This window comes from Cimex lectularius, unplaced genomic scaffold (genome assembly GCF_000648675.2).
Source record: "Cimex lectularius strain Harlan isolate CLEC.00 unplaced genomic scaffold, Clec_2.1 scaffold39, whole genome shotgun sequence".
NCBI classification, from domain to species: domain Eukaryota; kingdom Metazoa; phylum Arthropoda; class Insecta; order Hemiptera; family Cimicidae; genus Cimex; species Cimex lectularius.
In genome coordinates, this window is record NW_019392653.1 from 681,784 (window position 1) to 698,175 (window position 16,392).

Consider the following 16,392-nt stretch of genomic DNA (forward strand, 5'->3'; position numbering starts at 1 on the left):
TTTATTGACAAATTCTCACAATAATATTGTGAAATTCTGGTTCAAGATGTCTTTCCAGGTTAAAGAGAACAAAACTGGAGAAAAGACGTGAAAAGGTGTTCATTTACAAAATGACTAATCTTCATGTTTACTATTCTTAAGTAAATCCGTTATTAACATTTGTTTATTTTTGGTTTGTATTTTCTATTTTATTTTATCCAACTAACAGGAATATATCGGTTAATTTAATTAAACTTAACAGAATAAGAAAAAATTACAAATATTCCTACACAGTTTTGAGCAGTTTAGTTTGATTCCAATCACTCTGACTTCACTAACCATGTTGTTTTGGCATTTACCAATCTTCAGAGCTTTTGCTCTGCTAGAATTTATTTTAAAAAATGCATTTGCTTTTACAGTTTGGTCATTTCTGACAATTTCGGCCTGTGTATCATTACTGTTTTAGTCTGTCAGTAGTTTCTGATCATTTAGGTTAGCCTATTTTCGCTATTTTTGCTTTTAGCAATGTTCAGAGCTCTTGCTTCAGCTTCTCATTATTTTCTGTACCTTTGTTAAGCTAGAAATGATTTAAAATGGGCATTTTTTTTGGTGTTTGTGTTCATTTTGGTTAACCTATTCTCACTTTTAGTAATTTTCAGTGCACTTGCTATGCTAGAAATTATTTAAAGTAGGGATTTGCTTTTGTATTTTGGTCATTACTGATAATTTTGGTTTGTCAATCCTTACTATTTTGGTATGTCTGCCACATTTTGACATCTATTTATCTTTTATAAAAAAAAAAGAAAGATATATATTTTTGAGTTTGGTAGTTTCTGATCATTTAGGTTAGCCTATTTTCGCTATTTTTGCTTTTAGCAATGTTCAGAGCTCTTGCTATGCTAGAAATTATTTAAAGTAGGGATTTGCTGTTGTAGTTTGTTCATTTCCGATCATTTTGTTGTCTTGATCTGTCAGCCATGTTTAGACACATCATTATCTTTTGTACCTTTGCTATGTTTGAAATGATATAAAGTAGAAAATTTGTGTTGTTTGGTCCTTAACAATCATTTTTGTCTGCTTTTCCTCTGTATTGTTCTGTTAAACAATTTCGGAGTGTTCAAATGCTCAAAATGAAATTTAGTTGATTAAAAATGTATGTAAAAGGCTTGAATAAAAACTTTATTTACACTATATTAAAATTAAACTTTAAAATCTGCTGGAAGATCGCAGCCGATGTAAACGTTCTGCTTCACACAGTGTCTTAAAACACTGCTCCAGTGCATATCCAGCGATAAAAGATGCGGATTACCCAGGATGATGAGCAAAGCTCTGAAAATAAAACAATTAAGTTTTGAATGTGTCTTCTGTTAGGATTGAGTACCTGGCACGACTCAGGGCCACGTTCAGTCTTCGGGCATTTGCTACGAAGCCGAGAGCCTTCTGCATATCCACGCTGATCAGCTCCGGACTGCTACGAACGACGGACACGATGATGGCAAGTTTCTCCTGTCCTTGGAACTCCTCGACTGAGCCGACTTTTGGCGCCTCGACACCCATCTTTTCAAGCATAAACCTAATCTTGTTCGACTGTCAAAAACAATCCAAATTTTTAAAAATAAAACCTTAAAAAAAAAAAAAAAATTCAAAACTAACTTGAAGTTGATATGGCGTGATCACTCCGATCTGTTCTGGCAACAAGCCTGCTTTGTATAGTATATTCAGGTACATAAAAGTCTGCATCACTTCTTCGGGATTGTACCAAGAATGACTTTCAATCTCTTGTTGGTTATTGCCACGAACTCCATGGAAGAGTAACGGTGGTGCATGACCGTTAAAACCGCAAGGCAGGGCTCCACCGATGGCCCTTAATATCTTGGCCTCTTCGCTATCCACTTCCGACACCTGAAACTCAACCGCACAGTGAAATAACGTACTAAATTAAAAATTTAAATATGTTTTACATTTGGAATTAAATCGTTGTCATAAAAAAGCATGCTTGGAAGTTTCAATATTCTCGGCAGGGAACGGTAATTATTAACGAGCTTTGTTACAAGCCTTGGATCATAACCAGAAGTCCTGGAAAATCCTTCTATATCTCGTGTATAAGGATATCTTAAAAAAAAAAAAAATAAATAAAATAAAATAAAATAAATAAAAAATAATAATTAAAAGCTGTTGATTACACCAAAAAAAGAGTAAAATACCTGTTGAGCAAACGAGCGAGTAATGAATCTTGTAAACCGCATTTAGACGCAAGTCTCGACGTCACTACTGGGCCGAGCTGCAGAGGATCACCCGCGAGAACTACTTGCCCAAACTGCATATGGAGAAAAACTAAAAGGGAAAAAAAGAAAGTTTTTAAAAATTAAAACGATCAACGGTTGCGTCGTTACCCATTGGTATTAACACTTCGGGCTCGGTCGCTTGTCCTGCTTCGTCGACGATGACGTGGGTAAAATGTCCCCTCGGGAAACCCATGTTGTACAGAAGTCCGAGACAGCCCAACGTGCCGACCGTGACCCTATGCTGTCCGAGAAGCTCTCTTCCACACATCTGTACTCCCTCGTCTAAGAAAATTAATTAACTCAGACCAAAATCATTCAAAATTTCTGATATTTTTTTGACAACTAATAATTGATGAAAATGAATATGTATAGTTACTATATAAACAATAAACCTTTTGCCGGCTCAAATATAATAAATTCCACCACAATCCTTTAATTTAAAACAGCAACTTTTCAATCATGGAAAAATTCAAAATGTAATGTAAATATTTATCTTTCTTTTCTTCATTTTTGTTGTGCTTTTTTATGTATTTATTATGTATAGTTTGATTTTTTTTTATTTGATGGTGTTTTACAGGTCTTAAAGGTGAGGATTTTCTTCAAATAACATTAAAAAAAAAATATATATATATCAAACCACAAATATTTATTTAGGAAATTTAATTTTTATACAATTTATTTACCAACTTTGTTAATTAATATTAAATATGTTCAATTTTCACATAAAATATTTTAATGATTCTTGTAGAAAATGTTAAAAGGAAATGGAGTTAGCATTTTTAGAATGGAGTGGGGACATGGGTCATACTAGCCTCAGTTTTATCTGAACCATCAAGTGGACAAGATAAAAGTTGCAAGGTAAGATTTTCTATAATCAAAATGGGCAGTTATGTCTGCAACAGCACCAATTTGAGACACTTCTTCCACGCCAAGGCGGTATTCCAAAGGATAATCCAGGAGAATAAAACAGAAGAAAGCGAAGAGCCAGTAAAAGACGGGAGGACTTTTCAAAAAAGAAAAGGCTGCGTTTTTATTGAAAATGGATTCCAACCGGAGGAAATACCGGAAGAATTGAAAGTGACGTATTTCCAGCATATAATCAGCAACTGTCTGGGACTGGTGGGCAAGCGGCAGATCGAGCAGTTTGCCAACACCGACGATCCGACCTGTTTCGATTCAAGCGATGAAAACGATTCTCAATCAGACTCAGAAGAGAATAAAGAGCTCAGTGATCCTGAAATCAACCCAGAAACGACACTCAAACATTTAGAACAAATTGCGCCCAGCGATATTGCAAGATTTGCACCCCTGTTCAACAAGTTGGAGAATTTTGTTGATTTAGAATCTGTTTTCGAGTATTCGCCGGACCAGGAGAAACCCGTGAGTCCGCAGAGCATGTCTGAAGAGAACAAAGGCCGTAGAAAAAGTCGAGGAAAGCGAACAAACAAATCAACAAGCTATTCGCAGTTAAATGTTTTATCAATCTTCAAAGACCATCTTGTTAACACAATAAAAAGACATAAAGACAAACCAAACGCGTCTTCATTAATGAACAATATAGCTAAACTTATAAAGATAAAAAAAGAATTCGATCAAATCCTGGGTTTAGAAGATTTCATAGGACACGTCGACCCGAATGGCATCCTCATACCTGTCAAAGTCAAATTTGAGTTTGACTCTTTAAAATATTTGCAGAAGATGCAAGCTGAAGAACAAGAAACTGAATATACAACAGAAAGCTCCAGTGAGAAAATTAAAACACAAGCCGGCGAGCAAAATGCTAAATTTAAAAAACCCCAGCAGGCTGAAAAATCTGAAAAACAAACGGCTCAAAGCCATGAAGAAAAAAGACACCAGAAAAGATCCAGAAAAGAAGTGGCCACGATTCAAAGGGAATATGATTCAGGGTTTAAATCCTGTGGTGAAAGTTCTGACAGCGTAGGATTCAAACTCGACAAATCAAAAACTATCCCTGACAAGAGTCCGGCGCACCATGAACGAGTGTTCAAGAGCAAAGCCATACATAAACGGCACACTTCGAGAGACAGGAGGACGAGATCTGCGTATATTTCAGACGGCGTGTCGAATTTCAAACCGCCCGCCTGCAATCCCGGCTGTTCTTTCGAGAATAAAAAGTTAGCTGAGCAAAAGCGTGGCATGGCGAATGGCTGGCCGGGGAGAAAGAGCGCCGAAAAGGTCGAAGTACAATTCCGCCGTAAAACCTGGTACTGCCAAGAAAAAGGGAGAAAATAATTCGAATCGAGTTGTTTCTCTTAAGAATTGAAAATGCAGGATAAAGGAAATCACAAGGACTTAACTGTTTGCTTATTTAAAATTGAATATCATGTTCACGGGATGAAGTATCAAGACTTTGTACTTAATCATAAAAATCAAACTTTCAAGCTAAAGACCAACACTAAAAATGTATTATTGTTGTACTAATTGTTAAAAAATCAGGAAAATATTTTAAAAAATGTAATAAAACAAAATAATGGAGACTTGATCATAAAAATAAATTTCAAAAAATGTCTGTCAGATTTATTAACTAATTAATGTAGTTTGCAACTGAGTTAGGTATTAAAAAACTAAATGTAACTGATGAAATGTTCAAATAAGTACACAAAAATTTCAGATTAACATTAAGATTTGTGTAAACTAAGTTATAAAAATAAATACTTTTTCATTTGGTATTAATATACAATTGTTTTTAGAAAAAAAATCCTTTATCTACATTTTATTATTATTTTTTTATCAAGCAGAAACGGCGATTTATCTCTTTAAATCACAAAGTTCCACTGTTTATGATATTGAATCATATCGGCGTTAAAAATAGTTTAGAATCAAATTCCCGCTTATCAAGCAGAAGTAGAAATTTTTATTTTTCAATCTTCAAGATTAGATTTCGCCGTATGATAAAAGGTTTTAAAAAAAAGAGAAGAAAAAAAAATAATGCGGCGAAAAATGTTAAGCAGTATCAACTTATATTTGTTAAGTTCGGTCCTGTTAATGAACACGAATAAAATCAAAATCGGTAAATAAAAAAGTAGCCTTGCATGCAGATCACATACAGACAGTTAAATTAAAAAAACAAAAACAAACTTAACTTCAGTAAGTTAACTTTAGAACAATTTAACACAAAAATGCTTATGAATATCTAAAAAAAAGGGTATTTGCCTAGTAATAAACTCAAGAAGTTAAGAGATCCTGACTCTACTCCCATGAGATTGCCATGATGGAACATCTATCAAATCAGGCAAGTAAAAACATATTTAAGCCTTTTATTTAAAAAAGAAACTAATAATTAATATAATATTAATTATATATTATATTATATATAATATTAATATAATAATAAAATTATTTAGAAGATGAAATACGAATATTTACATAAGTTTTTCCATTTATAATATTTATAATGCTGATTTAACAAATATAAATAAGGCTGAGAATGTAAGCAATACAATAAAAATATTGTATTTCAACATAATTCTGTAGTGGTTTTCAATAATCCGATTTTAACTTGTGTTTTGAATGTTTATGTAGTCATTGTTTACACACTATGAAATGGGATTAGTTAAGGTAAAGCGTTTTTATAATTTAAAATAGAGGACAAAATAGCGTACTTTTGCCATTTAATAGCTTTTTATTAGTGTAAAGCACTGCTTGGAAAATATGTGATGTGTGGGTGATGACGCTTAAGGAAAAATCACCGACTGTAAGTGGTTTTCTCGGTTTATAAGTGGAAATTTTGATTTGTAAGACGCAAACCGTTCTAGTTGATGAACAGATTCAAACTTTTATCACAAATAGTTCACAGTCAATGACACGAGACATTGCAGATAATCTCTTACAAGTTTTTATGAGAATTAGACTGCGATTCCCGTTTAAAATGCAATGCAGACCTGTTTTTAAAAAGATTAACTGGGGATGAAAAGTTGGTCCTTTAGTACATGTCTAGAAGGGAAAATCCCGAAGGAAATGCAGCGACTCACCGTTAACAGCTCAAAAATATTCTTTGGTGTGGTTGGAAGGCGGTGCTTTATTACGAACTTCTTCCGCCTGACCAAATTGTTAATTCTGGTACCAGACTACAGATTAAAACCTATAATTGGAAAAAATCCCTAATTGCAAAGGGATTTTTCCACCAGGACTAACGCTCGTCCCAACGCGTCTTTGCAGATGCGCCAGAAATGTTTCAATCTCGATTGAGACGTACTACCCCACGACTGTATTCGCCCCGAGTATCTCTATTATTGACTCATTTTAGGACTGTGTAAAAGATATTAAGACATTCAACATTTAAAAACCTGAGAATACGGTATTATAAAATGACATAAAAGATGGATACAGTTAATTGAACAAAATGGTGTATATATTTTTGATTAAATTTGTTCACAAGTACCTGGTATTTTCATTGAATTTACCAACAAAAAATGTCATGGACTTATTTTACAAACAATGTTAATTTGAAAAAAAGTACAAAACTAACCATAAAAGAGTTAAAGGTTAGAAAACAGTCCAATTTAAGTCATTAGAGTAGCTTCAAATTAAGAAAAAAGATTACATTGTATGTCATAATTAGTTACTGGACTTACACAACAATTTAATTAAAAAAAGAGGATTTATTTTAATAAAATATATTATTTATGTGAAGTTACCTGTTTTAGGTTAAAACGCATTGGTAGTGTCTTAAAGGGTTAAATGTAATATTATAAAAATGATTTTAAACAAGTAATTTGACCCTAAGTAAGATCCATGTCTTCTTAATAACCGATAAATAGAAATTGTTAATGAAAATTCCTGTATTTGTGTATCAGTTTAATTTTTATCAAATGTTCTGCCTGACATTATAAAAGAAAATCTAATCAAAAGTTGGGAAACGGCTGATGAATAGATGCGTATCAAATCTTGTCGATAACAAAATTGTTAGTCTTTTTTAAAGAGTATTTTTTAGTTGTACGCTGCTGCAGATCAAGGTATCGATAATGGAGGAAGACTTACAAGCCTGGTTGGAATCATTGTTTCAGCCCGATGTCAAGCCGGTCCAGGTCAAGAGGAGGAGAAAGAGCGAAAATCTAACTTCAGAAGAGAGGTTGAAACTCTCGATAAGGAGGGAGAGGAACAGAATGGCCGCGGCAAGGTGTCGCCAGAGGAAGGACGAGTGGATTGAAGAGCTACAGAGACAGGAGGACGAGTTGCAAAGGGAGAAAAACGAATTCCTATCTGAAATAAGATCGCTGACGGAACAAAAAGACAGATTTAGTGCCATGCTAGCGTCTCATAACTGTAACACTGGAGAACAGACTTTTCCATTCTGCCCGCCTTTGGAATTTCCAGTACCGCAGATCAAGTTTAATTTCAATTCACTCATGGAAGGCGGAACTGGACTGACACCAGATACTCCTGATGAAAAAGTAATATTGACTCTTAAATAAATTTAACAGCTAAACATTGTATTTAAAAAATAAATAAACTTCACTATTGTTTATGTCTTCTTCTGATTTCTTACATAAATTTACAAAAAATGTACCCTACTTACGGGAACTTCCACTTGCTCCAGATATGTTAATTGCTTTAACATCGGGCACGGCGCTGTAAGGGATGATGCTGGCTGATATACGCCCCTGCTCGAGGTAGTGATAACCGACCATGCGCAACAAATCGCCCTGTTCTAAGTCACCAGATTCAAGCAGTCTTTCTGCAATGAGATCAGCAGCACTGTTCGATGGCGTAGCGACTAACAGCCTGTTAAATTAAGTTAATAAACTGGTTTGATGATTTTTCCGATAGAGGAAAAAAAATTGCATAAAATAAGAAAAAATTGTATTATTTACATACCTACTTTCCGGTATGAGAGCATGCAGTTGAAGAATTGTTTCAACGACTGTAACAGTCTTTCCAGTACCCGGTGGTCCAAATATAACGTAAGGGAGTGGCCTTGCCTCCCCCAGGAGTACATTTATGACTGCTTCTTTCTGCTGAGCGTTCAATCCTCTGTTGAACCACCTGAAATATTGAAAGACCGATAATTTGAAATTGCTGTTTCTTGTTTTGGAGATTCACCTGATTGTTTTTTTCTGTTCGACAGATATTTTGACTTTGGACTCATTGTCGATTGTGCAGTGCATGCCGTAGCCGGAGCCGTGTCGGTTCCAGTTGATCTCCCGTCCTCCTCGACCATATTTCAACCCTCGCCCTCTGTTAAAACTGCCTCTAGCCGGAGTGCCCGCTTGCATCAGCTTCTGTTCAATGCTAAGTTTTGTGTTGGTTGTTTTTAAAGATATCTTCCTTGGATCAGGGCTGTACAGCTGGTGGAAATCTTTTTTCTTTTGACCTTGTGCAGGTTGCGACTAAAAAATTTCAACAACTGAAAAACGACTCGGAATACTGTAGTTAATATTACTTTTAGCTTAGAAGCTTCCTCGACCAGATAATTTATTTGATTGACACCCTTCATCCCACCAGATTTCTTAATTAGTTGGCGAAAGAGTTCCTCTGGTATTTCCTTGACAGAATTGGATTTATTCTTAATAGGGACACTTGTAATGCTCTCTTCTGCTTGCTCAACAATCACCTTAAATAATAATATAATTAATACAAATGTAAATAAAAAACAAAAACAAAAAACAATAAGGTTAATATAAAATACTTGAGGTGGCCTAGGATTAATAAATGTTGGGAAAAGCCAACCGAAGCCGAGGTGTTTTGCTGCGAGATTAATCGCCTGGTGCATTCTCCTTAATGATGCTCGGCTGGTCACAAAAGAAACGGAATAATAAGTCCCTTCTACATAAGAATCATGGAAATCTTTTGCAAATTGAAGCCAGAGTTCAGTACGCGTCACTTTGTGTATAACGCCTTCAAATTTCCTTTCATCAATGTTTGACGAGTACGGTAAGGAAGCAATTAGCATATCACCTGAAAATCATCATAAACTATCAAAAAAAACACAAAAAAAACATGTATTACCTGCGACTAATTTTGTCGTGTATGGGCTAAGTGCCGGTACGACGAGAATAAGACAATCGCCATTTTTTTTAAAAGTGGCCTTTTCAAGTTGCAACTCCCCGACCTGCTTCAACATCGCGACTTCTTCTAAAAACAGGAGCCCGTGCATTCTCGAGAGATACGTCTCGGGTCGTAGGTCTTCCTTGAGGCAAGGCAGGACCTTCTCAACTCGCAACATAAGATCGTCCAGGTTCATCTTCTCGTCCGGAAGGGCAGCCATGAGGATTTTGTCAGAAAGTGAAAACTGCCCGAGTTTAACGGGTACGAACGCGGCTGGTGAAAATGACCTCCGGCCTGGCATGATGACACCTGACGACCTGTCGATAAGCTGTGTAGCTGTTACATCCTTTCTAGGTATCTGGGTGCCAACTAAAAACATCATATTTTAAAAAGAAACAAAGAACACATTCATTACACTTAACCTATTTGAATTTATGATCAGTTAGGTTATATTTGAACTTAGATATAATGGAATATATAATTTTTCTAAAAGTTTTTCTGTAATGTCAAGATAATTGTGCTGTACAAGAATTTTTTTCCAATATATTGGTATAACCATATAAAAAATTCAACATACAAGGGAAGTCTAATGATTTTAATGAAACTTTTTTAGTGATAATAGGTTTGAATTTCTGCCTTTGTTTTACATGTAATTCAAGGTTATTATAAATCAGTTGATTTGTTTTTTTCATAAATGATAGATACATAGATATATAAAAACTTACAATAACAAAGATGATTTTAGAAAATAGGCTAAAAAAATTTAATTTGGATTCGTTTTAAGCACCCTTTAAGCTCTTTTATATTATTAAAGCTCTTAAATGTGAAATTGCAAAGCAATTAGACAAAAAAGAAATATCTATTTTTAGTCTCGATCAGTCAGGTGCGATTTTTTTTTCTCTCCAAAGCCTGGGTTCTTAAAAATTCGTAACTCCTCCAGATTTTTATCATTTTTTTCAGTGTATGTCAACAAGATTTAGACTTCATGTCATTACAAGTGACAAAAATAAGGATAGAATCAATAAAAACAGTCCAAATGTTTTATTTTATATCTCCAATTCTAAATTTATTTGCAGATATCAAGTTAGTTGTAATCAGTAATAATCAGTAAAACATCTAGTATGTTTTACAAATAATTAAAGTTTCATGTGGATTGGTGGAGTGGTTTCAAACTTATCAAGATTTGAAATGGAAATAATAATTTGAGGGAAAAAGATTTGAGACATTTAGCATGCGAAAAACTCGAGAAAAACATTTTTTTAAATTTTTTATTTCTTTAAAAAATTATATTCAGGTGCTTTTTGGGGGTACAAAACTAATATCCACTTTACTAAAAAAATATTTAATCAACTTTCTTCCCTCCCTTGGTCACAAAATAATACTGTATTTCAACACATAACTCAAATCTGCTAAACCGCATCGTGAGTTAAATTTTTTTATTTTTAGCACGAAACAAATTGATATTCATCTTCTTAACCCCCCCCCCAAAAAAAAAAAAAAAATTCCTTAAATTATCGCCTTAATTCTCCGAGATTTTTTGCCTTGAACCTCACAAAAATTGTGGTAACTTTAACATAACTTCACTGATCAACAAGAAATTTTACAGGGGTTCATGACCTTATTAACTACAAGTAATGGCATAAGAAAAATATAACCTGAGATATAAAATAAAACGTCTGACTTGTTTTTGTTTTTTTTGTTGATTTAATTCTTATTTTTCTCATTTATGACATAAAATCAAAACATTGTTGGAAAATTCAAATATGAATTAAACTTTCCAACAATTGTAATAACTTTCGATTAATTATTCTTTTTATGTAAGGTCCTGGTTGAGATGAAAAAGTCAGTGTCACGAGCAGGGTTTGAACCCACGACCTTCGGCTGACCGAGCGGATCGAAGTCACGATAGCTCAAGTGGTTAGAGCAGTGGCTTTTAGCCGAATATCGTGGGTTGAAACCCGCTCGTGACACTTTTTCATCTCAACCAGGACCTTAAGTAAAAAGAATAATTAATTAAAGAAGTAATTTGGCCAATTAGACCACTAAACATAATGGGTTTAATTGTAATAACATTGAATTTGAACAAAAAGCCCATAGGAGTTGGGAATCTTTTAAGAGGAACACCGGACATCAGAAAGAATAAGCACCGTGCTGATTGAGTACAAAAATGTCTATTTTTTGTTTCTCTTGAAAATCCTTATTTGAGGACGTTAAATTATGCTTAAAACGAATCCGAATTGTTTGTTCTTTTCCAATAAAAAATATTTTTTGGTCTTTACTAAGAGCATTTTTTATAACTATTTATTGCCATATTTATAACTAATCACATTTAATACAATCCTGCATATTATTTTCTTATGCTAGGTACAAAAATGATTCAAATTATATATATAATAACTTTGAAATACATACACAACAAAGTTAAAAAATATTTAAAAATGCTATAAGTTTCACTGTTCTTAAGCCAATTGGAAAGAAGAAGAAAACTCGGATATGCTAATATTTTTCGACCTAGTATAACCAAAATAAGTCTGTAGCCTACATTTGTACATAACATTGATCCATATTAAATTTTATTTAGCTATATGAATTACTCGGTGTTCATTCGTCCATTCTGCCCACAATATGAAAATAACCGAAAACCAACAACCTTAGTACCAGGAACCATTTTGTTATATTTCAAACTGTCGCAAAAAAGTAGCAATACTTGAATAATGAATTGATATTAGGTGAAAGCCATGCATAGGTATAACATTCGATTTATAAGTTACCATTTGGAGAAGTTGGGATAATCGCAGTATCGTAGACTTCGATATCGAAAATCCTTCCAATCTTGAATCCGTTAAAGACCCAGACAAACTGCTCAGATGACCTGCCCAAAAACCGTCCCCTGAGCTCGAAAGTAAAACCAATGATTGAATCAGCTTTGATTTCCATATTGACATTCTCAGGCTTGATGAGAACGAGCTGCGACAGATCGGCTTTTGCGAGAGAAGAACACTGAAGGAGATATTTCGTCGTTAAGCTTTTGTTACTCAACTCGACCTAAAATTTAAAAAAAGTTAAGTTTTAAGAAATTAATTTAGACAATTGGGTAAAAACTTGCTGTGAATTTTTTAACGTCGTTTAATTTTATTTCAAATTTTGCGCATTTTGAAATGTAAACACCCTCTTTATCTCTGAGTAGATCTCGCCTAGCTTCCTCGTGCTGTTTCGATAGTTTCGTGTCAAATTGCCTGCTCTGAGGGACCACCTGAACCGCCCGCCAGGAGTATCCGTTCTGATCACTACGGATCACACTAGCCAGAACCTTTACACATTCAATGTATTCATTCAAAAGTTCAAAGGGGGGAAAAATTGTGTCAGTACTTTGTCGCCGACTGTAGGCTGGTAGCCGGGCTCGCAAGTGTGCACGGTGAATTCGGCAAAACCTGTTATCACGCCACGAACACTGTCCCATTCGGTGACGACTCCATGCTTCAGCATTGTTTTCTTAGGGAGTACCATTTCGACCGTCATCGCTGGGTGTTGCAAATCAGGATTTGAGCCATCAGGAATTAGACATTCAAGCTCAACAATATCTCCTAATATGTGTTTCTTTAATATAACAAACTTTTCCTAATCAGCATTTATTTTTCTACACTACCTGCCATAGGGATGAATTCAGCTCGTACATTATCCATATTAAACTCGACAATAGGATATTCTTCATCCCTCGTTTCAATAGTGATTTTCCTCACGACCTTTTTAACAATTTTCCCTGTTATTTTTAATTCTGTTAATCCTTCGAGGTTTCTATTAAGAAAACAAAATTATAAAATTAACAAAAACAATGTTAATAAAAAACAACCTTTGTTTCTTTTCGTCGATGACTTCGTATTCATCTTCCGATTCGCCATCGACCTTTTGGACAGAACGGACAAGCGTGTCGAGGTCCTTGGTGTACAGCTTGCAAGTAACGACATCGCCGATCTTCAGGTGCGACAATTGGGTGTTCTTGAGATGGAAGTAGTACTGGTAGTCGATGACAGCTACGCGGTCGTTCAGATGGGTCACCTTGCCTTTATAGCTCTGGCACATGTAATTTTGGATCTTGGTCAGGTTGTACTCATCGCCGTCGTCGTTGTAGAGAGCCTGTACGATTTCGTCTTCGTCGATCGTATCCAGCTCCTTCACGATGCCAATCTTCTCAAAGAAGCCCCTCAAATACTTATACATCTGGTGATTATAACAGCTTAATAGTTTAATAAAAAAATTAGACTAAATTCTATATAAAACAGTATATGTTTAATTACAGAAAAAAGTTAAATTAATGTTAAAAGTTGATACAAAATTCTGTTAAAAATCAGAATAAAAGAAGGAATAGTTCATCTTGTTATCTTTATGTTCATAAATTTTGATTGTTTTATGACCCAGTATGGTAAAGATACGTTGAATATTACAAAAAACCCTCAATTTTAATAAAACATCACAAAAAGGAACTCTTGAGCAAAAGGAATCGCCATTTTTCTAGAAGACTCGACGAATGAAATTTTGTCAAAAAAGAGATGAAAATAGCACAAAGTGTGTTTAATTGTCATTAATTAATTTTTTTACAATAAACTGACGTTTTTTTAATGATCATTCTGTTTTCTTAACAAACTTCCTCGTGGTTTTTAGCGTCCTGAGAATTCCGGCAATCTGTGAGTTTAGACCTAGCAAATAAAAAACAAATCCGTTCGTAATTTTTACCTTGGCATGAAATATTGCTGAGACGAAGTATATTCGTTTGTTTTTAAATTGTACAATAACAATTAACCGTCAGAAATAACCAAACCGAACAGAGAAGAATAAAATGGCGAATTAATCGAAGGTCATAGCCTAACGGTCATTTTTCGTAATAGCCACATGGCAAAGTTAATTTTTTTTCATTAAAAGAAAAAGCACGAAGAAAATTGCTACAAATATATAAATAAATCTTGAATAAATTTATATTAAAAATTTAATTATTATTTCCTTGGTGTTTAATTTCTGTATAGTACAGTTTCTATACAGCAGATAAGTCCTATCATGACAACGGGGATATTTATTTTTAAACTCTTGTAAATTTATTCTAACTGCAAAGTGCAAACTTAAAAAACAATAAAACAAAAGTAAAACCTCTTTTGAACTGAAATTGAAAATTTCTCTTTACAAAAGAAGTTGTTCTAATTTCTAAGATGAGTTGGGTAAGTAGGCTGGAGTTCAATCATAGTTAACATTTTTAAAATCTTTGTAAATTAAAAAAAATTTAAATCAGATTTATTTGTAATTATTTGAAGTACTTTGCCATAGGATGATTATCAAAGAAGGAACAACGAACAGAACAATTGCATTTTATGTCTCATCATAAAAAATGATTAAGCTGTTTCAGTATTTAAAATTTTTATATCCGCCTTTCCTCACTGGTTTTGTGGCAGATTTAGTTTGTATTAGGCTAAAACCTCATTAAAAAAGAAACCAAATGGATTAAGCTAAAATCCAAGCTAGGTCTCCATATTTACACTGATCAAATTGTCAGTAACTCCATGAGTGGATTTATTAACAATATGCACTTACCAACACGGGGATACAGATTCTTTAGCCACTTACTGCCTTTTTGTGTCTTTTTTAACTTTCTCCTGATATACTGCTCCTTCTGAGACGGTCTTCACTTTGAGTTTGGAGTTGAGGTTCCCTTGTCTCAGGACTCCCTGGTCGGTCGATTCCTCCTCATCTCTGGACTCTCCTGCTCTTGGCACTTTACTGGTCGGTTGATCCTCCTCACCTTAGATTCTCCTGGTCTTGGCACTTTATTCATGTGACAATTTCTCCTAGCCAGGCATTATTCTTGTCTGTTAACTCCTTGTCTCAGGACTCCCTGATCGGTCGATTCCTCCTCATCTCTGGACTCTCCTGGTCTTGAAACTTTGTTGGTTGGTCAGTTTCTCCTCATATTTAGACTCTCCTGGTCTTGGCATTTTACTGGTCTGTTGATCTCCTGGTTTTTGGACTAATCTGTTCTCTGGACACTCATAGACTTTTGAGTCTCATGCATTCATGACTTTACTTGATATTGACTTCTAATTTTGGGACTCTCCTAGTTTCAGAAGTCTTCTGCTCTTCTGACTTTACTGGTCTGTCAACTCCTCCTTGCCTCAGAATTTTCCTGGTCTTTGGACTAACCTGGTCTCTGGACTCTTCCAGTGTCTGGTCATTCCTAGTCTTTGAAATATCCTGCTCTCTTGACTTTACTGATTTCTGGACTCTACTGCTCTAGGGACTTTACTTGTATGTCGACTCTTCCTGGCCTCATAATCCTGGTCTTTGGGCTAACCTGGTCTCTTTACTCTCCTAGTCTGGACCCTACTGATATTTGGAGTCTCCTGCTCTTATAGTTTTACTGGACTGACGACACATCCTTTTCTTGGGTCTTTCCTGGGACTTTACTTGCCTTGTAACTTTACTGCTCTGTTGTCTTTTCCTAGTGTCGGGAATCTCCCAATTTGATGGGACTGACTGGTGAATGACTTTAATGGTCTGTTCACTCCTCTTAATCTTGTGACTTTACTGATCTGTAGATCTTTCATGTCTTAGAACTCTCCTGGTTTGGGATTTTACTTGTTTTGTGACTTTACTGATCTGCTGTGTTCTTCTGTTCTCAGAATTCTCCTGGTCTTTGAGATCTTCTGCTCCTATGGCTTTATAGTCTGTCAACTCTCTGTCTTTGGAATCTCCTCTACTTTGAAGTAACCTTTGGACTCACCGCTCTGGACTTTGGACTCTCTTGCTCTCATGACTATGAATCTTTTTAGACTAAACCTTATTAAAACTTACTTTTTAGTCTACAACCAAATTAAAAAGTAATTTAGGGCTGGTGCTTCATATTCACAGGATATGTGCTGATGTCTTTGGTTTCTCTTGACAGAGTCAGCATGTTGCTGTCTCTGCTTAGGTCCTTCTTTAGGTTGTAGTACAGAGGATTGTGGCCTGTATAGAAACTTACAATTTTCCTCATAAATTACCTGCTGACAGAAGTTCTTTTCCATAGCTTTTCAGAGATTTCTAAATCTCGTTGCCTCATACCCGGTGCTTTTGTAATGTGCTTGCATGTTTTCTTTCT

General features: G+C 34.8%; 3 protein-coding genes across 9 annotated transcripts in view; 2 read left to right on the forward strand and 1 right to left on the reverse strand.

Moving 5' to 3' along the window:
* Positions 1–1,137: 1,137 nt before the first annotated feature.
* Positions 1,138–14,143, reverse strand: LOC106671146 (RNA helicase Mov10l1-like). Its single transcript, XM_014402006.2, has 18 exons — positions 14,004–14,143; positions 13,123–13,490; positions 12,919–13,067; positions 12,642–12,856; positions 12,379–12,582; positions 12,044–12,317; positions 9,234–9,641; positions 8,914–9,182; positions 8,668–8,838; positions 8,328–8,614; positions 8,103–8,270; positions 7,804–8,009; positions 2,373–2,546; positions 2,184–2,313; positions 1,941–2,091; positions 1,633–1,881; positions 1,361–1,566; positions 1,138–1,308 (listed from the first exon to the last, which is right to left on the reverse strand). The coding sequence occupies exons 2-18, from the start codon at positions 13,488–13,490 to the stop codon at positions 1,179–1,181; spliced, it is 3,759 nt and encodes a 1,252-aa protein (XP_014257492.1). The 5' UTR covers positions 14,004–14,143; the 3' UTR covers positions 1,138–1,178.
* On the forward strand, positions 5,445–7,752 carry LOC106671147 (fos-related antigen 2-like). Of its 6 annotated transcripts, none has more exons than XM_024224525.1 (2): positions 5,445–5,517; positions 7,292–7,752. In XM_024224525.1, the coding sequence occupies exons 1-2, from the start codon at positions 5,494–5,496 to the stop codon at positions 7,697–7,699; spliced, it is 432 nt and encodes a 143-aa protein (XP_024080293.1). In that variant the 5' UTR covers positions 5,445–5,493; the 3' UTR covers positions 7,700–7,752. The 6 variants fall into 6 exon arrangements, 5 of the variants coding, with proteins under 5 accessions (XP_024080293.1, XP_014257499.1, XP_014257495.1 ...); XM_014402013.2 differs by lacking the exon at positions 5,445–5,517 and adding an exon at positions 5,747–5,843; XR_002909785.1 differs by lacking the exon at positions 5,445–5,517 and adding an exon at positions 5,850–5,979 and having other exon boundaries at positions 7,207–7,292.
* A 251-nt stretch (positions 14,144–14,394) lies between the features above and the next one.
* The window catches only part of LOC106671139 (cyclin-Q-like), a 79,407-nt gene continuing 77,409 nt past the window's right edge, over positions 14,395–16,392 (forward strand). The window contains exons 1-2 of one of the 2 annotated variants that reach the window (XM_014401991.2): positions 14,395–14,479; positions 15,935–16,018. Coding sequence is in view for 1 of the 2 variants with exons in the window: in XM_014401990.2 (XP_014257476.1) it covers positions 14,471–14,479 (9 nt within the window). In the remaining variant the exon portion in view is untranslated. The remainder of the gene's footprint in view (positions 14,480–15,934; positions 16,019–16,392) is intronic. The other variant, XM_014401990.2, reaches the window with a different exon arrangement.